The sequence below is a fragment of the Toxorhynchites rutilus genome, chromosome 2 (genome assembly GCF_029784135.1).
Source record: "Toxorhynchites rutilus septentrionalis strain SRP chromosome 2, ASM2978413v1, whole genome shotgun sequence".
In the NCBI taxonomy this organism is placed as follows: Eukaryota; Metazoa; Arthropoda; class Insecta; order Diptera; family Culicidae; genus Toxorhynchites; species Toxorhynchites rutilus.
In genome coordinates this window covers 230,849,475-230,872,346 of record NC_073745.1, presented here as the reverse complement: position 1 = coordinate 230,872,346, position 22,872 = coordinate 230,849,475, and the positions used below count along the sequence as shown (strand labels likewise).

Below are 22,872 nucleotides of genomic sequence, written 5' to 3'. Positions count from 1 at the left end.
CCGTAAGTATCCACCCAAACCAGAGGTCGACGATACGGATCAACGCTTGCTCGTACCGAGGAATTTGATTCTATGTTCTTGATGCATGTCATTACGGACCGATCTCGAAGGCATGGCATTTGAAATGTGAGTAATTATCTCTCGGTGTCTAATGATGCTGATTGAACTGGGCTAATTCCAATGGCCCATTCAACTCCGGCCCGTTGTTGACAGTCTCGATGGGGCTGGACTAAGTGAACCTTTAAAAATTTCTATCAGTTGGACAGCCCCCCTGCTGCTAGAACCAATCTGGCTTTATTCTCGTAACGCATAATCTCGTACCGTACAAATGTGTGAACGTAATTCAATTAAATGCACACCTGAGCGCTGCAGCAGCGCTTATGCAATCTTGCACAGTTCGCCCTGTTACATAGCTCATGCGGCTGGTTGGAATAGAAATGCAACATTTCATTATTATGTCCAGTTGTCTCCGTCACTGTTGGCCTGTTTTTCCTATAACGAAAGAAATATGGGTAACACCGAAAAATGAAACCGCTGGACCTCCCCACGTATCGTCTGGTACCATACCAAAGGGGTTCTTTTGGACGCCAAGTAGATCGTGGCGAGAATGAGTAAGTGCAAGGTGGACTGAATTTATTGCGACGATAACGGCGTCGACCTGAAGACAGACAGTGTTTGGAAATCCACCGCTAGTGGAACGGTGTCCGTTAAATACGGAACGTTTTCCAACAAAACCATGGATCGAAAGATCCAACATTTCACGGAAAAAACTAACCAGTTTGAACATCGCGTCCATCGGTAGCCAGCCACCTTCTTTCGATCGATCGCACACAAGAGTCTGAGATGGTGTCACCGGGGAGAAATGTGTTTAAAATAGTGGAACAAAAGTGAACGTAAGTGTCAGTAAATGATTTCCTAAAAGTGAACACATGGCGCTATCGACACCGGCGTTCAAATAACTGAGTGATGGATTTATTGGTATGTCTAGCAACTTGTGCCGCAAAAATGCCACCAACTGTACATCGCGAATGTCCGTAACTCAAAGGTTTCGCAAAATAGGCCTACCATGAATACTAAAAATCTCTTCATTAGCAAACCAATTAGATTTATCATACTATCAGTTTTGAAGTTATGGGATTACGCGCGAAAATGAAATATATATTCTTGTAGCGATCGATCGTATCTAAGCGTCTGGAAACATTTCTGTTTTGCTCATTAAGTCGCTCGCTAACTAGTGACTATTTATTTCTTTTCTGACACGGAGACAGTGAAGTGTTTGGATTTGAATTGAGTCGGGTAAGCGTTGGTGATGGAAATAATTATCGTTACCACCTCTGGGCAATCGATTGCGAGGGTCATTTGCTGAGCATTGCTTGCGGTTGTGGGTACTTGCCTTGTAATTATCTGGGCAATGACAGTCATGACTAGTTTGGTGCGATGACCACTGTTTTATGAACACTTTCGTCGCGAGGGTGATACTTTCCTCGTGCAAATTGAATAGGATTTTCAAAATTAATTTGACAGAATAGGCACCTAAATGTAACTACAGGATGTGTAGAAAAATAATAAAATCCGAACCATATTAATATAATGTTTATACAGGTCGGACTCGATTATCCGGAGTATTGATTTTTTTTTCACTCCGGATAATCGAATCCTCCGGATAATCGAGTCATAAAAAAACCAACTTCCTCTATGTAAACGTATTAGAATTATGATTTGCACCTATTTATTGAACGGTTTTCTCTAGGTTGGCCCTTTTATATGTCTGTGACTATGTAACTTTGTAACTTTGTAACTTGGTAGGAAGCGCCGTACCACATTAATAGGAATTTAACCCCCTTCCTGTTGACCGATTGATCTGAAATTTGGAACACATCTTTATCTCTGATGTCATTATAAAACTGCGTATTCCATGATCTTGAAAATCCAAGATGGCGGCCGCTACAAAATGGCGGATTACATATGTTTTCAAAACCCCATCAGTATGGGTGTCAAATGAAAGGACTTGGCTAGTACAACACAGTTATATATGAAAAATGTAAATCCAAGATGGCGGCCGCTTCAAAATGGCGGATTACACATTTTCTCAGAACCCCATAAATATATATATATATATATATATATATATATATATATATATATATATATATATATATATATATATATATATATATATATATATATATATATATATATGTATATATAAATGGATTTGTGTCTGTCTGTCTGATTCTTATTGGCTCTGATACTAAATATGAAATACTGAACCGATCAACATGAAAGTTAGTATGTAACAGTTTTTGGGGCCGGTGAAGGTTTTCGTGCTAGTTTCAGACCCCTCCCCCTCTCTAAGGGGGGGCTGCCATACAAATGAAACACAAATTTCTTCATTACTCGGGAATTAATCAAGCAAATGAAACGAAATTTGGTATGAGGAGGTTTTAGGGTGCAATGAATGGTGGTTTGACTCTCCACCCCCCTCTCTAAGGGGGGGCTGCTATACAAATGAAACAAAAATTTCTGCATCACTCGAGAATTAATTAAGCAAATGAAACCAATTTAGGCATATTTAGGTTTAAGGGTAAAATAAATGTTTCTATGGTAGTTAGACTCTCCACTCCCCTCTCTAAGAGGGGGTCGACATACAAATGAAACTCAAATTTCTGCATTACTCAAGAATTAATCAAGCAAATGGAACCAAATTTGGCATGTGGAGGTTTTAGGGTGCAATATATGATTCTATGGTGGTTAGATACTCCTCCCCCTCTCTCAGGGGGGGCTTCCATACAAATGAAACACAAATTTCTGCATTACTCGAGAATTAATCAAGCAAATGAAACCACAAACCGCAAAGGCACATTTAAATTTTAGGGTGAAATAAATGTTTCTATGATAGTATGGCTCTCCACCCCCCTCTCTAAGGGGGGGCTGCCATACAAATGAAACCCAAATTTCTGCATTACTCGGGAATTAATCAAGCAAATGAAAACAAAAAATGGAGCCAAATTTGTCATGCGAATGTTTTAGGGGAAACGAAACGTTTCCATGGTGATTAGACACTCTCTGAGGGTGGGGGGGCGGTATTCATTCTGCCGTACAAATGAAACATACATTTCTGCATAATTCAAGAACTAATCAAGCAAACTGAATCAAATGCATGTGGAGGTTTTAGAAGGCAAAAAACATTTCTAAAGTGGTTCAACACTCCTCCCACCTTTCTGAGGGGGGGGGGGGAATGTTTCTATGATGGTATGGCACCCCTCCCTCCACTGGAATGGAGAGGGGGTCCCATAAAAATATTACACATATTTCAACCAGAAATATTCCAACCAAACAAGACAATTGAAAATTTTCGGAAAACTCTGAAGGAAGAAGGGAAAATTCGGAAAATGATATTCCCATATGTTATACAAATACATAGTGACAAGTTCTGTTAGTCCATTTTATGTTTGCGCTAGCGAAATTGATCTTTGTTCGAAACTGAAAATGGATTTTAATGTGATGTAACGCACTCCTATATCTTTTTCTATCTATACCAATAAAAAAGTATCGCCGAATGTGTTGATAACAGCAGAACTCGAGGGAGGCATTATCTGATTTAGGGCTGTCTTTATTCTTTCATATTTTTTGTATAAAATATTTATTCCATGTAACGAAGAAACATGTTATTTGCAAGTGGTTGAAAAATCTTGAACGAGAATTGTGTCTGAAAATAATCAAATAAATCATGAAAAATTCCAATCCAAGATGGCCGCAGTCCCCAAATAAACAATTACTTCTTAATGCTTTCAATCAGCTTGACCTGTTTGTATGTATGTTTGAATGTTTGTAGGGTTGTCCCACATTAATAGAATATTGATCCCGTTCCTGTTGACTGATTGATCTGAAATCTGAAAAGAGACCATTAATTCTACTGTCATTATAAAACTACGTATCCCGTGATCTTGAAAAAATCAATTTGGCCGTCGCAAAAAATGGCTGAATAACTTGACATGGAGAACACGAAACATAATAAAAAACACAAATTCCAAAAGGTCACCGCCACTAAATGGTCGACTATGTATTTTTTGCAATCCACTCAATATCGGTATCAAATGAATTGATTTGATACAGTACATAATGAAAATATATAAAAAAAATTAGGTAAGAAATAAACGTTGGATTTCCACTATCCACAGTAAGTTGTTTCCTCATATACAGCGCGGACTCGATTATATTCAGTTTTGGATTTATTCTCACTGTATATAATCGAATCCTGTATATAATCGAGTCAGAAAAAATAATCTTCAATCGTTTTTTATGCATATATTTCTAGTTTTTTTTAATATAAAAAAAAATTCAATTTTTGATTCATCCCCTTAGCGTCATAAAATACCTTTCTCGTATATAAAATTCAAATTCTTTCAGAAGGTGATAGAGGATCATATTTGATAGAAAAATCCTTCTTTTATATGTTCAAATTTCAACAATGACAGAGTTATAGCTCTTTTTGTTTGTTTCGAACTCTGTTGTCTCAAACTGGCGCTACATTAAAAAGTACGCTTCAGAAGACGATTCTGTTGTTACCATTAGAGAGATGAGAAAATTTAGTACAGGATATAGTTGTGAAACATCTGGATTTAAATAACATTTTGGAAGTGAAAAACTTCATAGTTAGTAAGTTTTAATGTGTTTTCATATTGAATATGATTGTCTCTATCAATCAAATTTAAGCTTTCTAATCGGTCTTTGTTCTTTGACACCCAACTTTTATCTATTTTAATTTCGCTGTTATATCGATAGAAAAAATTCCTGGTGAAAATTAAGGCAAAATCTTCAAAAATCACGATTTTGACTCCGATGTACTTATAAAAGCCACTTAAATTTCTCCTTGATATTGAAAGGTGATATTTTTTCGTGAAATAAGCAAAAAAAAATACATATAATCGATTCCAAAATTGGCGAATCTCTAGAGGCGAATGAATTGAAAAGTTTAAAACCTCTTTAATTCAACATCGTCGTCGTCGTATTTAATCGAATCACATATAATCGAGTCCGACCTGTATCCCCCGATTTTATTCTAGTCTCATCATTGCCCTAAATTAATGAAGGAACGATGTGATAACTATTAACTGCAATTCGTCTTATCACAGTAAAACCTGTATTTTGACGTAGGATTACGTCTTTCGGGAACATACTGGGGTACAAATTGAAAATCGAAAATCGAGCACATCGTAAAAATTGTCCAATTTCAAACGCTTGTTGCTCAGTCATTTCATGATGGATTGATGAAATTTTTGCGTCAATCGATTTCGGCTCTCCATAACAATTTTTTATATTGAATAAAATAATATATGTCATGAAACTAACCATCGAACAATTGAAAAATCTGAACCCCTATCCTAACAGAAATATCCACTTCTGATTGGTCGAAATTAACGACACATGCAGCGGTTCCCTAACAGAGACATCAAAACCATGCTGCCTGGGGGAAATCGGCATTGCAAATACATGAAAGAAGGAGGAGCTTTTGTTCCCACCGAAATGTTTTCCCTAACAGAGACATCAAAACCAGGGTGCTTGGAGGAAATCGGCATTGTAAATATATGCAAGTCGGGGACATTTTTATATTGCAAGGGAGGGGAGTGAAACGATTAATTCTAGCAAATTAAATTTAAATTTTGAACTTGTTGGTTGCTTCGTGAAATTTCATATCAATGACCGATCGTGTATTGTGAAAAACACAACAAGTGTAAGTGTAAAATTGTATATGGTAACAGTTGTGTTAAAAATGACTTGATATATGAAACGATTTATTTCAATTTTCATAAATAAAAACCAAGATGTGTTCCCGCTCGAGAACAGGTCGTTCGGTTTAAGCTGTCTGTTCATTTTCACCCAAGGAAAGTTCACACTGCGAGTAAAGTTGGAAAAGTGAGAAAATATTCGAAAAAGTGATTTCTCATATACTCTATATGTAGTATGAGGTGTAGTTAGTCCAATTACAATTCGCATTGGGTTAAATAAACACTAAAGTAAAAATTATAAAAGAAAATTACCTTTTCCATTTCAAATATGTTTTCTCTATATTGAAGTAACATGTTTTTACTGATGAGAAAAATTGATGATTGTGTTCGGTATTGATAATTATCATATATAACATTGATAAGTTTGAGGCATCTCGTCTAGGGTCACAGAGGGTGATTTTCAGCATATCTCATTTCACTTCGGTATCTTCTAATGTGATACACACCATACAACGACTAATTAACATTCTTCTATCATCAGTGTTGTAAACACAGGTAGAGTGAACAAACAATACCCAACAACCAAACAAACGGCCACCAAATCATTATCAAAGAGTTTAATTCTTCAAACATATCCAAAATTAACAGATAGCCTAACGGAATCCTACGTCAACTATGCGGTCGTGTCTCAGACACAACCCTCCTGTGACTTTTTTTTGTGCAATTTTCTGTTCTTGTGCGGTTTTTTTTTTGTGCGATTTTTTTTTCGTGCGGTATATGAAAAGAAGCATATTTGACGAAGTTTTCGTCTATTTAGTTTTTTTCGATGGTTTATATGTATTTCAGTGCGAAAAAAGCATATTTGCGTCTCAATTATCCACTTCTGAAATCATTCCCTTCCTCTCATCAAATGCTCTAAGTTTTTCTAAGTTCTTGCATGACATGATTTCTAACAGCAACACGTTTCGACATGCAACTAAAAGCACAAAACAGCCACGCGCAACCGTAAAGGCAGTGTCCCATCGCAAAGCAGGGAAACGAAAGGAAATTGAACGGTGAATGGCGTGGATTTGAGTTATTTTCTTCGTGGAAACTTTTTTCATGCGGTCCCTATCTACTGCACAAAAAAAGTTGATTTCAAAATGTGTACCGAAAACGATTTTTTAACGCTGCTGGTGAAGTATTGCACGATTTTTTTATGCGATTTTTTTGTGCGGTGCCTATCCCCCGCACAAAAAAAGGTTTGCCTGTATTTTCTAGGTTTTAGTAAATTATCTGTATCATTAGTTTACTTCTCTATATTGAAACCATTCAAAAAATTATTTTTTTTTTTAATTTTTATTTTTTACTTTCTTCGGAATATTTTGATGATGTACTGTATTCTATTAGTCAAATCATTTAATTTGATACCAATATTGATGGGGCTTTTCGAATCTATGTTGTTCATAGTGTAGTGTATTCTCCAAGTCAAGCCATTCAGCCATTTTTGAGCGGCGGCCAAATTGAATTTTTCAAGATCATGAAATACGCAGTTTTATAATTACAGTAGAATTAAAAGTATGTTCCAAATTTCAGATCAATCAGCCAACAGGAACGGGCTCAATTTTCTATTAATGTGAGACAATCCTACAAACACTTACAAACACATACACATACATACAAACAGGGCAAGCTGAATGGAACCATTTAAAAAGTAATTGTTCATTTGCTAACTGCGGTCATCAAAGTAGATCATGTTCTAACAGTCAAGCCCTTTCACTTGATACCCACATTGATGGGGTTCTAAGAGAATATGTAATCCGCCATTTTATAGTGGCCGCCGTTTTGGATTTGCATTTTTCATAAATAACCGTGTTCTGCTAGTCAAGCCCTTTCATTTGATCCCATATTGATGGGGTTCTAAGAAAATATGTAATCCGCCATTTTGGATTTGAATTTTTCATAATTAACTGCATTCTACTAGTCAAGTACTTTCATTTGATACCCATATTAGCTATTCAATATGGAGTTAGTATACAAATTATCCAAAATTTCCGGAAATCAAAAATAAAATACTCCGGATAATCGAGTCTAAAATTCCGGTTAATCGAGTCCCGGCAATTGAGTCTCCGGATAATCGAGTCCGACCTGTACTATACTTTTTATCAATTTATAGTACGTATGGTTTGGACTGCAGTTTTTTTTTGCGAAACCCGTATAATATGACTTTGGCATGTGCTATTATTGTCAATTCATCTTCAAATATAATAAAATTTTACTATATCTTGTAAAAGTTATCTACAAACTAAGTTTGATCTTCATTTAATAATTCATCCGCGAGTTGAGCCCCGCGAGAAACCGATTAAGACCCGAAAATGCCATAAATTCCAGAAACTATAAAAAAAAGAAAGATACAGTTTTCAACAAAAGTTTATATTTTAACGAGATCTAAACCTTTGTCGGATATACTATATCGCTGACTCGAATTTGAACAAAATTAGAATTAATTCGATTTTTTTCCAAAGAAATCAAGAAAAAGTTGTTTTTAGGAAAACAAAAATTTAGAAACGCCCATCTTCCGATGTATGGAAGATTTGTTGCAAATTGTAAGGGCTATTCATACATTTTTTTTGAGAATTTAAAAAATATTTTTTTGAAAAAAAAGAATTTCAATTTTTAGAATATTTCCAGTATAATATTTTTATTTTATTTTTATTTTTTAATGGAAAATGGTTTCCTACATTTCATTCTCTCACCAACATTCTGTAAGTATTATTGTTTCTAAGTTATAAAATTTTGATAAAACTTAAGAAAAAAAAACTTTGGCCCTTTTCAAAGAGTAGTCACCAAAATGGATATATGATTTTATTGAACATTGATTAAATTTCAATACTTTGTGAAATCGTAACCATTTTTAAAAAATGACATCAAAAACGGAATCTACATGCGATTCTACACGAAAACTGCATATAAGCTTTTACCCTAGAACTAATCGATCTCGAGATATAATAATTTTTTTAAAGTGTAAATTTTCATACGTTGTCGGAACCTTAGTCATAATGTTCAGCAGCAGTGTGTATTTCCTAATATTTCACGGACATTACCAGGATGGAATCTATGGATAGAATCGTTAGCATTGGAGTACTCTGTTTACCACCAAGTAGAAAGAATGACATCCCAGCTATTCGCAAACACATCGATTCAATCGGCGCAATTCACTCGAATCTCTCTCCTAACGACATTGTACTACAGTTTGGTGACTTTAACTATGTGATGTATACTGGAATGTAAACGAAGACGGCTACGCGTCAGTTGATCTGGATCGCTCTCGACTGTGTACTACCAGTAGCTTATTTCTGGATGGTTTCTGCTTCCACGGCTTGTCACAGATAAACAGCTTGGAGAATACAGAGAACCGCACTCTTGATCTTGTCCTTGTTAACGACATCGTGCTACCGAGTTGATCCTCGCCATCCTTCATTCGAGCTAGTCGTCGAATGTCCAACAGCTGTAACATACGGAACTGAACTTAATGATCATGGATACGATTTCAAACGGGCCAATTTTGAGCATTTGTGTGCAGCATTGCTTGTGGTCGACTGGAATACTCTGGACACGATTCATGATGTCGATGAAGCCGTTGGATTCTTCTCCAACGCTGTACTTCAGGCGATTACAGCACATGTTCCTTTGAGACCTCCTCCGTGTAAACCGCCATGGTCAAACAACCGTTTACGCTTGCTGAAACGTCGTCGATCTGCTGCTCTACGTTCCTTCTGCAGTCATCGATCTCAACACTCGAAGCTGCAGTTCAATCAGGCTAGTAATGAGTACAGGAGATACAATGCATTTTTGTATGCCCAATACAAAATTCGTATTGAGGAAAGCCTACGTGTGAATCCAAAACAGTTCTGATTGTTTGTCAACTCGAAGCGAAATGAAAACGGTCTTCCAACATCAGTGCATCTCGACGAGTTCTTTCTGATTCGATCAGTGGAAAATGCGAACTTTTTGCTCGACAGTTTAAACGCTCTTTCAACAGTTATACAGCTCAGCTTGAACAAGTTAGATTAGCTGTCCAGGATGCTCCTCGGGATGTGTTTAGCTTTGGAATGTTTGAAATATCTTAGCAGGAGGTAGTTAAAGCAATTCAAAAGCTTAAATTCACGCGTGCTCCAGGTCCGGATCGAATTTCACCTGCAGTGTTGAAAAAATGCAGTTCTCCACTGGCTTCTCCGCTGTCGAAACTTTTTAATCGATCACTGCAGCAGCGTGTGTTTTCTTCGAGCTGGAAAAAATCGAATCTATTTCCCATTCACAAGAAAGAAGATATACGAGATGCTAAAAACTATCGCGGCATTACTTCTCTTTGCGCCTGCTCAAAACTGTTTGAAATCATCATAAATGAATCGCTTTTAGCCAGTTGCGAGCAGTACATATCAACGAATCAGCATCGTTTCTACCCACAATGATCCGTGAGCACCAATCTGGTTGAGATCTTATCGCGTTGTATCCGCGCCATGGATGCTGGTAAGCAAGTGGCTGCCGTCTACTTGGACTTGAAGGCAGCTTTTGACCGGGTCGATCATCGATTCCTTCTCGAAAAATTAGCGAAATGTGGTGCAGCCCCCGTTTTTGTCGAGTGGTTCGGGTCATACCTGACGAATCGAACTTTGTGTGTGAAAATATATGTCATATGAGTCCGAGTCATTCACAAACATATCTGAAGTGCCTCAGGGGAGCAATTTAGGTCCCTTACTTTTTTCATTGTTCATAAATGACGTGTCCTTGATCTTGCCCCGAAGAACGAGACTCTTCTATGCTGATGATTCTAAGGTCTACGTTATCGTTGAGAACATAGATGATTGTCATCATCTTCAAGGATTGCCGAACATTTTTGAGACGTGGTGTGCACGAAATTGTATGACGCTGAGCGTTGAGAAATGCCAAATTATTTCATTTACCAGGAAGCAAAATCCCATCACTTTCCCCTACATGTTGTCCGGCGAAGCCATCGAGCGGGTTCAACGAGTTCGCGATTTGGGTGTAATGCTTGACGAGGAGTTCACGTTCATCTACCACTACAACGATATCATCTCCAGGGCAAACAAACAACTCGGTTTCGTTTTGAAGGTCACCGATGGATTCAAGGATCCGCTTTGCTTGAAATCTCTCTACTGTGCGCTGGTTCTCTCTATCCTGGAATTTATTTCTGTTGTTCTGTCGGTGCCCTTTCCCCGGCATTTGGAAAGCGCGCATTGAATCTGTCCAAAGAAAGTTCGTGCGTCGTGCTTTGAGGAATCTTCCGTGGCGGAACCCAAGGGAATTGCCGCCTTACGATGCTGGCGATGTTACTTGCTGGGAATTGATACTCTGGAGAATAGGAGATCTGCAGCACAATCCATGAGATTGATTCTCCTTCCTTGCTAGCTAACCTCAATATGTATGCTCCAGAGCGCACCCTACGTCACCGTGATTTCCTAAGGCTCGATTTCCGGAACAGTGTGTATGGTCTGCATGATCCGTTGGAATTTATGTCTGCTACCTTTAATAAGATTTTTCACCTCTTTGATTTTAACCCCGCAAGCACAGTGCTTCGAAGTAGATTTAAAGAATATTTTAGAAGAAGTTAACAATCGAAATGTATATATTTGTATTAGATTTAAGTAAGTTCATTAAGACAATTATTTCAATTATATTAAATTGGTTATATCTCGAGAACGGTTAGTTCAAAGATAGGTGGAGCAGATGGTAGAGTTTTCGAGCGTAGCGTGCGTGATAGCATGAGTTGCTATAGCCATTTTTCCCCTCGTGACATCAATATTTGTGTTTATATTCAATTGCCTTCCACAATCATGTAAAAACGCTATTTTCAGTATGTTTCTTATCAATTGAAAATAGATTTTTTTTTTCAATTTCCGCTGAATATGAGTATAATGTGACAGTATGCAGTGGATATTTGTGGAATTATGTCGGAGAAGATGAATAAAAGTGATACTCTTGTATGTCTTTATCACTCTCTCAGCTTCAATTCATGTGTACCTCATTGTATTCATACTAATCAATATCGCGTACACATATGTTGCTGAAAATTATTGCTTATTATAAAAATGTTCATAACATTATCTTTTTTATTATTAGGATTGTAATTGTGAAGTGAATCATTTCAACAACGTTACGGACCCAAAGGGTTTGTACATATTGTAAGAAGCCGAAAAAATACTAAGGTTGAATACTGCCTTAATAGTTAATCACCATTATTCAAATGTTATTGAAAATTAAATTCTATCGGACATTCATAGCAAACTCATAATCATTAACAAAGTGTAGTTTTTCTTCCATTCCGATTCACGTTACATCGGTCCCCACCTGCTCATGGGTATTACTACGAATGCCCGCCAATTGACCTCGGCTTTCGCAAAACGGTAAACTAGTTGCCTTGCCCTCGGATGTATGTCAGCCTCTCCATCGACCGTCGTCAACCCAATCGAAAGTCCTCGGGCAAGAATGGGCCAAAGAACGAACGCTCGTTGATCCGGTATCGATTCATTACGTCAACATGGCATACAGTGTAATGTTGCAACGAGTGACCGACCGGTGACGGTACATCGAACGGTTAACTATGCCCTAAAAACATGAAACCCGTGGTTTGACCGTGTTCCATAGCCGTCACATGGTATTACTATCGGCACAAGCCGGCTTCTTTCCTCAGGGGAAAGGCGAAATGCTACCGTTTAATTGAGACACGAGTAAAAATGAAAAAATACCCGCGATACCTTCTAGAATATTGTATTTTCATCATATATCGGAACACCTTGATCTTCAATATCGTACTCGTGAATCGAAAAAAGCGATTGAACCGCTTTCAGTCGTATGCTGTCGCGGGGTTGTGAAACTTTCATAAACATGATTGATCACCACCCGAGTGGTAGCATTTTGTACATATAACCATTTACAGTCGGCTCTCTGATAGCAACTGCCGATTGCAAAACATAGAATCTATTCCCATGAAACATAATGTTTACTTGGCACGCTAGTTTAGCACAACGTTTATGATTTCAGGGTGCGATATGCATTGGAGAATAATACCCAAAACGGGGCAGTTGGAATTAATCAATTAATCGATACCATGATGGGATCAGTGCGGTTCGATTCGAGACGCGACTGTCACCTCGAAGTCAGACGGATTGTATCGATCCGCTAGACTGTGGAGCCAAGTGTTGGGCCTGTAAGAAACATTGGAGTGATCATAACATGTGTTAATAAGTGCCAGATAAACATGAATACATCGAATGACCGAAAAGTCCGCTTTCAAAATACGAACTATCGCATCTGGAAACCATACTAACCATTTGCTTGTCGGAAAGATGCGCTCACTATATTTAGAATGTTCTATATCATACCAATTTCTAAAGTTGCAATATTTTGTTACGATCTGTTATGTCAGCAAGGAATTCGGCCGGCAATCGGTTGGATATATATTTCATATGTATCATATGGGCCATGTAGATTAGTTTGAAAGTAGCGCGGGAAACTATCTTTCTTTTGCAGAATTTTTCTTTCCAGCTTCCGTTTGTATCATTTGGTTTCCATATTAACGACATATGGTAGAGTAATTTCGAAATAGTAGATCCGCAGAGAACGGAAGATGTTCGAGTCTCGAAAGAATATATGCCAGTCTGTGGTTGAGATTTGAGCCGGTTGGATCGCTTCGGTTAGAAAGAAAGTTGCATCGAATTGCATTGGACGGTTTGCTCGCAATTATGTGTTTTTGAAAGTGCTTCTGAAAGCAAGTGAAAATCCAGTGATAATGAGGTGTGTATGTTCTTCTTTCTATTGTTTCTAGTTTCTATGACATCTAGGAAGGAAGTAAAAATACGTAATATCAACTGTGATTTTAATGATACTGAGATGATGAAATTGCGAGTGGAGCAAACAAATGGAAAATCTTATTCATTAGTCATACCGATGTCTCAGGAGAACTTTGCATTCTCAACTTAGTTTTTCAATACCCAAGTGTTTTAATGCTCCAGATTCCAATGTAAAATGATACGCTTTGATCATTGATCCTGTGACAGCAAAATGCCCCAGCCTGAACGAAAAACGAATCCGAGACTTACAACACGATATGAATGATAAGATTTTCATTAGCAAAAAAAATCCAAACAAATTCCAATCCATTGCGAACTTTGTGAAATGTACGAAATAATGGTATAATGGATGAAAGCAGAATTAGGCATTGATGTATTGATTTTGAAAACGACCGCACCAATGTTTACGACGATGGCCCAATTACTGAACGCACTCCACAAGTAACTGAATTTTCTATTGAAGCGACATGTTAAATGTAATAGTGAGGGAAGTAAGAGTGATACGGACCTACCGCCACGCTAGTCGAAATTGTCTGCTACTTCCTGGATAACTCTCACACACTGATTAACAAACTGAACTGATTAAATTAACTGAACCAAATATAAAGAAGGAAAATAGAAACTGAGTTATTTTAAAAGTAATTTTTGATTCTTTTTTGTTTAGGCTTCAATTTTTCCTCTATTTTTTTTTAAATTGATGCCAAAACAAAGACAAATAAAAAACACTCTCAAAAAAGCTCAGTTTCTGTGTTCCTTCTTCATACTTGGTGTGTGAAAACTAATAGTCATAGAGAACAGTTTGATTAAATTTTGAAAATTTTGGGGATGGAGAAATATAAAAAAAATCTTAGAGGAAAACTTTTAATGCATTTTTCAAATCTCTACTATTTGCAAGAATAAATAATTGATAATCGATGGTGTCATATGGCTCTAGTGGTTATTTCAAACCACAAATCTCATAATGATCATTTTTCTAAAAGAATCCGTTTTAGAGATATCTCAAACTCAAGTTTACAATACATTTACAATGTCTAATTATGGGTTATTCGCTATTCTCCAACAATAGGTCCAGCAGTAGGTTTTTAAAAATAAGTGAAAAAATTATTCACCGCTTTCTCTTTGGCAGCAACACGACGGAACAAACAGTTCATAGAATGTAGGGGAAAATCGCCCGAACAATACTTCTCATGTCTTATTTTTCATCAAATGTTTTGTTTGTGTTGTCTTCATTGTGATACTATTCAATCTGGATTTGTTGAGAGAACTATTTTTCTCTTTATAAAAAATCGAAGAAGGTTGGGTACAATTTTGCTGTTTTTTGGCTGATTTGGCGTGGACTGAGTAATGAACGTTCAAAATTGGACATTTTTCACAATGTGATCGATTTTCAACATAGTATTTTCCCACCAATAATTTGTTCAAATTGGATAACAAACAGTAGTCCAAGGAATCAAAGTGTGGAAATCCTGCGAATCCGCTTACCAATTGGCCTTTGTCAAGGCTAGAGGCGAATGAAATTTGTAGTTAAAAGTCTCTTCAGAACAGAAAGAAAGAAAAATCAATCAACCATTGATGTAATATGCAAGCTGCGGGTACTATTTTATTTATGTACCGGAATGTACTTCCATAACACGGAATTATTCGAGAAATTGAAAGGATAAAAAAGAGATATGCATACGTGCACAATGCCGCCATTCTGTTGGTCGGTGTTTGCACTAACTCAAAGCGTACAAAACTTTCTGCTGATGAAAAGTCTTTTTATAATTATTCAATTGTTTATCCCAAGAAAAATGAAATTATATTCATTGTGATAGATGCGTAGAAAAATGTCATATCAATAGATACAAACACTTTGCGATCTATGAAGAAATGCTCGAGTTATGAGCATTCGAAGTCTTACATTTTTTTCCTACACATTCAGTGCCCAGATTTTCATTCAGGGTGTAAACCCTATATTTTCCGGTTAGACGTAGTCCTACATCAAAAATAAAAAGAAATTGTTTAAATCCCTAACCCCATTCATTTATGTTTATCTCTCCTAACAGCAGGTTATTTCGGCTTCTTACGCTTCAAGTAGCCATTGCTTTGGCACGTAAGTAAACTCATAATGCCCTCCCCTTTAAGGTGTGTTCTAACGGAACCTTCTAACTCATCCCACAGAAGACATATTCGATGTCGGAAGCTACGAAGAAGGTCCCTGTGGACGCTGGATGCCAGGTGAGGTGGATCTGCGCTCATTCGACCTGATTCGCGAGTTCCATCTGGATCAACATGAAACGAACAATCGACATGTGTACAGCATCGAGGGGAGCAATATGTACCAAACCGCATACCGGCTGGAGAGCGAAGCAAATCTTACCATGAGATCTATCGATGCGTTTCCGCGCGGTCTGCCACATCAATTTTCGCTTGAGTGTACCTATCGGACGGAAGGCGAACCTGCCGCGCCTTGGCATTTGTTCGAGGTGACGAACGAACATCACGAGAGTCAGCTAGCCGTTACCATGAACCCGAGCAGACAAACGCTAGAAATTGGTCTCCCGAGCGATGAGGGAGATCTGCAGGTGGTGGAGTATCATCATGCAGCTGTAAGTTTGTATCACTATTCTAGGATCAACTGATACAATTTTGGAAACATTATTATAGCTATTCGACCAACGATGGCACAAGATCATGTTGGGCGTGACGAACGACTATCTGAATTTATGGGTGGATTGTGAACCTGTCAAGGACGTGGAAGGCAATCTCAATGCTCCGCTGGATACTCGCGGACGGTTCGACACCAACAACGGTTACGTGTCAATGTCTCGCTACGCAGAAACCTCAGTGATGGAGCCAGAGTCCCCGATAATAGATCTCCAATGGATGGTCATGAACTGTGATCCCGCTCGGCCAGCCCGTGGCAATTGCGATGAACTTCCCCTGTATGATGTTGCTCATATATCAACCAATCTACCCCACGGTCAGGAGCCAAAAGCGGACTGTAATGCTGTCTGCCCACCCGGATACAATGGAACTGATGTGGGTGGTTCTACCTTCACATTGGCTCTAGATAGCTGATAATTAATATTGTCTCCTTACAGGGAGCACCGGGAATACCAGGTTTACCAGGCGAGAAGGGCAGCAGGGGTGAACCGGGAAGACGTGTAAGTATATTCCTCAACGATCTAGACTAGCTCTGTTAAGAACAATTTATTTTAGGGCCCACCTGGTCCTCAAGGTTTACCAGGTTTAGCTGGTTCAATGATGATAGGACAGAAAGGAGAAACTGGTGCAGTAGGTCAGAAGGGAGAACCTGGTGTTGGTGCATTAGCTGGAGCTGCCGTTCTGGGTGCTCCTGGATTACCCGGGCCTCCCGGACCACCTGGATTCGGAATCAAAGGCGAGAAGGTACGAATAATTAATTCTGTGTGCATGTGACAGATTTCAATAATGTTTCGTGCAGGGTGATCGAGGTACTGATGGCTATCCTGGATTAAGAGGTGAATCAGTACAAGGTCCACCTGGTCGACCGGGCCTTCCAGGACCGGTGGGACCTCCGGGATTTGGTGCTAGAGGAGAGAAGGTATGAGCTAAAATAGCATGTTCTTGAAAACAGTTCTTATGTAAACTTTACTATTTTAAGGGTGAAAGGGGTGAACCAGGATTACCTGGTCGAGATGGTCTAGCTCTGACTGGACTAACCGGTATTAAGGGAGAGAAGGGAGAACCGGTACGCTCATTTTCTAATAGTGATACGAAATGGAAACTGATGAACATTTAATTAACATTCTCCAGGGCGAGGTTGCGCACGCCTCGAGCTCACGAGGAGAAAAGGGTGAAAAAGGAGATACTGGATCGCGAGGTCCTACAGGTATTCAAGGTATACCAGGACTACCGGGAGCCATGGGACCTCCTGGTCCACCTGGGTTTACCGCACCTGACAGCGGATACGCAACAGGAAACATTGGGCTGGCTATACCCGGTCCACGAGGAGCACCTGGTGCTCCAGGTACCCCTGGAGCTCCAGGACCACCAGGTCCCCCTGGTTTACCAGCTGAAGTGGGTTCTTCAGGTTAGTTAACTGTAATGACCAAAATGTTGAATATGCAGACGATTTCTGTTCTTCCTGAAGGCGGTGGTAGATTCTATGAAAACTTCATGAGTTATGGACATCGTGGACCAGTTGGACACACAGGTTTACCTGGCGAACGTGGTGCTGGTGGTGAAAGAGGACCCGAAGGTTCGGTTGGATATCCTGGTCCTCCAGGACAAGATGGAGCCCCTGGGATGCAAGGAACCCCTGGTATTCCGGGACAACCGGGTTCCCCTGGTAAGTCACGCACAAATCGCTGAAATCAATACCATGATTAACAATCTCCAACGCTGAAATCCAGGACTACCAGGTCCTCCGGGAAGAAGCTTCACCGAATCTGAAGTACGGGATATATGCGCAGCAGTGTTGCGAGATCAGTTGGCAGAACTAACGGAAGGCTTGATTGGACCACCAGGTCCTCCAGGTGTTTCCAGGCCTGGACGACCAGGGGTTCCTGGTAAACCAGGATCAAAAGGGGATCGTGGCTACTCCGGTCCTCCTGGTAAGTTTGAAATAGTTTGCTAGATTGACAGTCGAAACTATAACTTTATTTTGTTCACAGGGGACAGAGGTTATCCTGGTGAACCAGGGAACCCTGGATTGCCGGGTGTTCCGGGTGAGCGAGGTGAACCAGGTGTCGAGGGTAGACCTGGACACGATGGTACCGGAAGAGATGGCGCACCAGGTGCGTATTGATTTCTGGGCTCTAGTCACTCAAAGCTTATATGTAATTTATTTTACTATTATAGGTCTACCAGGGCCACAAGGTTCCCCAGGAAGAGAGATTCAGGGACCTCCGGGTCGCCAGGGTGAAAGGGGGGAATCAGGAAAACCAGGTAGATACGCATTTTACAAAAAAAGAAACAATTTCTAAATGTCAAAAATGACTTTTCCAATTAGGTGTATCTGGCGCTCGAGGTCCCCCAGGTGTCCCCGGTGCTTGTCCAAATGATTGCTATTTGGCAGCGGCGGCTGCTGCCCAAAGCCTTCGTGCAAACCAACAAACAAAGGGACCTTCTTACTAAGTCATAATAGAATGTAAACAATCACATTTGGAATAGCTAAAGAGAAATAATAAACTCTTAAAAACTACCTGCAGCCGGCATGTAGCCGGGAACCACTGCAACAAGATGTAACCGCAAGAAATACCCTGATGATTAAATATGTGCAAACCATCACAAATTACCACCTGCCATAATACCTTCCAGTTACGATCGCGGCTACCGTACTTCCAGTTGAGACGTAATTTATCCTCACGAATCAAAAACCGCCCGTGAAACAGGTTTGTTCTAACTAATAAAGAAATTATATGAAAACATGCAATGGAAAAACGTCAATAATGGCAACCGATCAGTTGGGGCGTGCAGAAACTGAAGGTTACATTGCGTTAGGATAATTAGGTTGTTGTATTGCAGATTTTGAATAAAGTTGACACGAGTGAAAATTATGAAAATTGAAAATAGTACATTTTTCATTATTAGAACAAAAGTTGAAAAATCGAACTTTTTTTTTTTTGGTGAGGAGGCAAAGTGGTCACTCGCACATGTCACGCTAGAAGGGTTAGATTTATGCGTGTTTTCTTGTCCAAATATGTTTAAATCTTTATTGAAATAGTAGGTACATGTATGAAATGAGCTAGGCCTATTCACCTAGAGTCGTAATTGCAATTTTCTCAGACGTACAAAAACGTAGTAGGAAACACACAACGTTTTTCATAATGAGGCTTGGTTTTGGTTGGGGTGGCATATTCCTCCTGTGTCAAAACTACAAAAGGGACCTCTTCAGAAGCAGAAAGTGATAAGATATATCAGCTTTTGATAACAGAACTTTGTCAGTAGTAATCTCCACTGACTACTTTGCCCCCCATACAACGAAATGCTAAATATGTGAAATAATCGCTGAAATTAAACAAAATATCTGTTCAGCTTTCCTACAATATGTGAACAGTCGTTCAAACTGTGGATTTGTCGAAAATAACAGGTCAAATAAACTAAATTCACTAAAAATTCTTTAAATTCGAAACGCACAAAACTACGGCCGAATGGCTACCGAGAGAGCGATTTTTATTTTTATTTATATTTCGACATGCGATAGCTCCACTGAAGAGTCAAGAGTCATAAAATTCTTCAAACATAAGATGACTATCAATACGGTATCAATAGTCAATAGTTATACAGGTCGGGCTCGATTATCCGGAGTATTGATTTTTTTTTCACTCCGGATAATCGAATCCTCCGGATAATCGAGTCAAAACAATTTTTTTTCTTTATTTGTTTTTTTTTGCATGTATGTCTCGTTTTTTGACAAATAAAGAGGAATTTGATTTTTGATTCATCCCCTTAAAGTCAGAAAACAATCTTTCTCACATGAAAAATTTTTCTTATCCAGATTCTCTCAGGAGGTGATAGACGATAATATTTGATGAAAAAAATCCTCCTACACATATGTTCGAATTTCAACAATGACAGAGTTACAGAACTTTTTTTTTTTGTTTCGGACGGAAGACGATTTTGATGCTTTCATTTGAAAAATGAGAAAATTTAGTACAGGATATAGTAGTGGAACAACCAAATGAGTGAATTTTAATAACATTTAAGAAGTGAAACACTCAAAAGTTAATAATTTTTTATGTGTTATTATTAAATTTATCCATAAAATTTATATTAAACTAAATTATTTCTATCAATTAAAATTAAGTTCTTTAACCGCTCCACAATTCGTTCTTTGACGCAAAACTTCTATCTTTCTTAATTTGGCTGCAATATCGATATAAACAATTCCTGTTGAAAATTCAAGCAAAATCTTCAAAAATCACTATTTTTAACTATTAAGGTCAGCTGCATCCCAATAGGAAGTATCCCGTGTCGGGCACACGTACAGAGCATCGAAGACTGCAACATACCAATTATGAGAACACTTGTAATACTAACCTCGAGCCAACCGCGAGTAATCGGTTACATATTACTAACATAGTTGTAAGCAAACATTGTCGAAATATTGAACTCCCGGCCCCGTTAGGCTGACGCCATATGAGCCTTAATAAAATATATATTTTGGATAAAAAAAACCCACTGTACACGTAATAGCCACTTAAACTTCACCTTAACGCTGAAAGGTTACATTTCTTCATGAAATAAGCCATATTTGAAATATAAAAAAAAAATAATTCCAAACTGAATATAATCGAGTCCAAAATTGTATATAATCGAATCACATATAATCGAGTCTGTATATAATCGAGTTCGACCTGTACTATATTCTATTAGTCAAATCATTTCATTTGATACCAATATTGAGTGGATTGCAAAAAATACATAGTCGATCATTTTGTGGCGGCGACCTTTCCGAATTTATGTTGTTCATACTGTAGTGTATTCTCCGAATCAAGCCATTCAGCCATTTTTTTGCGGCGGCCAAATTGAATTAGAATTAAATGTATGTTCCAAATTTCAGATCAATCATTCAACAGGAATGGGGTCAATTTTCTATTATTGTGGGACAACCCAACAAACATTGAAACATACATAGAAACAGGTCAAGCTGAATGAAACCATTCAAAAAGTAATTAGTTGTTTGGGGACTGCGGCCATCTTGAAATTGGATTTTTCATTACCTGCTGTGTTCCACTAGTCGAGAACTTTCTTTTGATACATTTTTGGGCATTTTTCATAAATAACTGTGTTCTACTAGGCAAGCCTTTTCATTTGATACCCATATTGATGGGGTTGTGAAAAAATATATATATGGCTCCATTTTGTGGTGGTGGCCATTTTGGATTTGATTTTTCATAAATAACTGTATTCTATTAGTCAAGCCCTTTCACTAGATACTCATATTGATGGGGTTCTGGGAAAATATGTAAACCGCCATTTTGTAGTGGCCGCCATATTAGATTTGCATTTTTCATAAATAACTGTATTCTACTAGTCAAGCCCTTTCATTTGATACCCATATTGATGGGGTTATGAAAAAAATATATATGGTGCCATCTTGCGGTGGCGGCCATTTGGAACTTGCATTTTTCATAAATAACAGTGTTCTACTAGTCAAGCCCTTTCATTTGATACCCATATTGATGGGGTTCTGAGAAAATATGTAATCCGCCATTTTGTAGTGGCCGCCATCTTGGATTTGCATTTTTTATAAATAACTGCATAATCGAGTCTCCGGATAATCGAGTCCGACCTGTACTGTACAAGCAGGTGACCACTTTACGTCACGTGACCACTTTGCCCCCACTACCCCTAATATTACCCCATTGGGTAACTTGGTCTGGGAATGACGACGTTAGAGAGTTGTGGGAATTGTAAAGATAGTTTCATGAGAGCAACTTTTCACTAGTTAAGCTTAATATCACGCAATCGAAAGAAGGTGTCCTCTCAGAGTTAAACTATTATTTGCCGAGCAACAAACAAAAAGGTTCTAAAAACGAGTCAAATGCCATTTCGCTGAAGTTCGGGCACGAGACAAATGCATCAGTGTCACTTGATTGCGTCGCACAAATAATCATTTAAGGTTGCTTTTATTGTAACCAATTCGAGCCAACGTCAAACCAAGCGCAATCCGTCAAAAATGCTTCTCTCGACAAAAAATCAAAGAGAAAAAAATTCTGTGTTACCAAGCTCAAGTAATTTAGCACACTGCACAATCTTCAATTGTTCTACACCAGGATTTCTCAAAGTGGTCGATACCCTCTGGGTCGATTTCGGGTTTCCCAGGGGTCGACATAAACAAAAATTGATTTTGTGGGTCGACGAGGTCTGGAAATCGATCTCTATAAAACAACACATGTCCAACTTCTATAAGACCAGGTGATAATCTTGCTGCTTTGTGTCATTGTGAACAAACAATGCTTCAATTTATATTCTAGATTTTTTTTATGGCAGAGCACTTTTTATAACAAAAATATTTGACGGATATTTTTAATCAATAAAACGAATCCTATTTAATTGACGTCACCCAACTGGTAACAACTCTATTTCGGTTGCGTGTCGCAGTTACACGACATCTGACTCGAAATAAACAAGATAATTCACTAAATGCTCAGTGAAATTAATTTGAAGAATGTTTTTTTTCAAGGTGGGTTTTCAAGCGGAGCATTTGCTATAAATTCGCGGAGCACAAATTTCCCGCGGAACACCATTTGAGAACCTCTGTTCTAGTGTATAGGTTAATTATATATATAATTAAAAACAGTAAACAGAAACACAGAAACACA

At 38.4% G+C, this 22,872-nt stretch overlaps 1 protein-coding gene across 5 annotated transcripts; it reads left to right on the top strand.

Moving 5' to 3' along the window:
• Positions 1-438: 438 nt before the first annotated feature.
• LOC129767559 (collagen alpha-1(IX) chain-like) lies at positions 439-19,856 on the top strand. Of its 5 annotated transcripts, none has more exons than XM_055768578.1 (14): positions 439-611; positions 15,625-15,671; positions 15,740-16,167; positions 16,226-16,600; positions 16,663-16,725; positions 16,781-16,969; positions 17,025-17,144; positions 17,205-17,291; positions 17,357-17,633; positions 17,694-17,891; positions 17,956-18,156; positions 18,217-18,339; positions 18,404-18,490; positions 18,555-19,856. In XM_055768578.1, exons 1-14 carry the CDS (start codon positions 526-528, stop codon positions 18,677-18,679), a joined length of 2,406 nt encoding a protein of 801 aa, XP_055624553.1. In that variant the 5' UTR covers positions 439-525; the 3' UTR covers positions 18,680-19,856. The 5 variants fall into 5 exon arrangements, with proteins under 5 accessions (XP_055624553.1, XP_055624558.1, XP_055624556.1 ...); XM_055768583.1 differs by lacking the exon at positions 439-611 and adding an exon at positions 626-893 and having other exon boundaries at positions 18,555-19,855; XM_055768581.1 differs by lacking the exon at positions 439-611 and adding an exon at positions 893-978 and having other exon boundaries at positions 18,555-19,855.
• The last annotated feature ends 3,016 nt before the right edge of the window (positions 19,857-22,872 follow it).

Bases quoted from the DNA above. Each gene is read 5' to 3' on its own strand.
- LOC129767559 (XM_055768578.1), top strand. From the start codon at position 526: ATGAAACCGCTGGACCTCCCCACGTATCGTCTGGTACCATACCAAAGG. The intron at 612-15,624 runs GTAAGTGCAAGG...CTCTCCTAACAG, and splicing joins GTAGATCGTGGCGAGAATGA to CAGGTTATTTCGGCTTCTTA. The intron at 16,726-16,780 runs GTAAGTATATTC...AATTTATTTTAG, and splicing joins GGGGTGAACCGGGAAGACGT to GGCCCACCTGGTCCTCAAGG.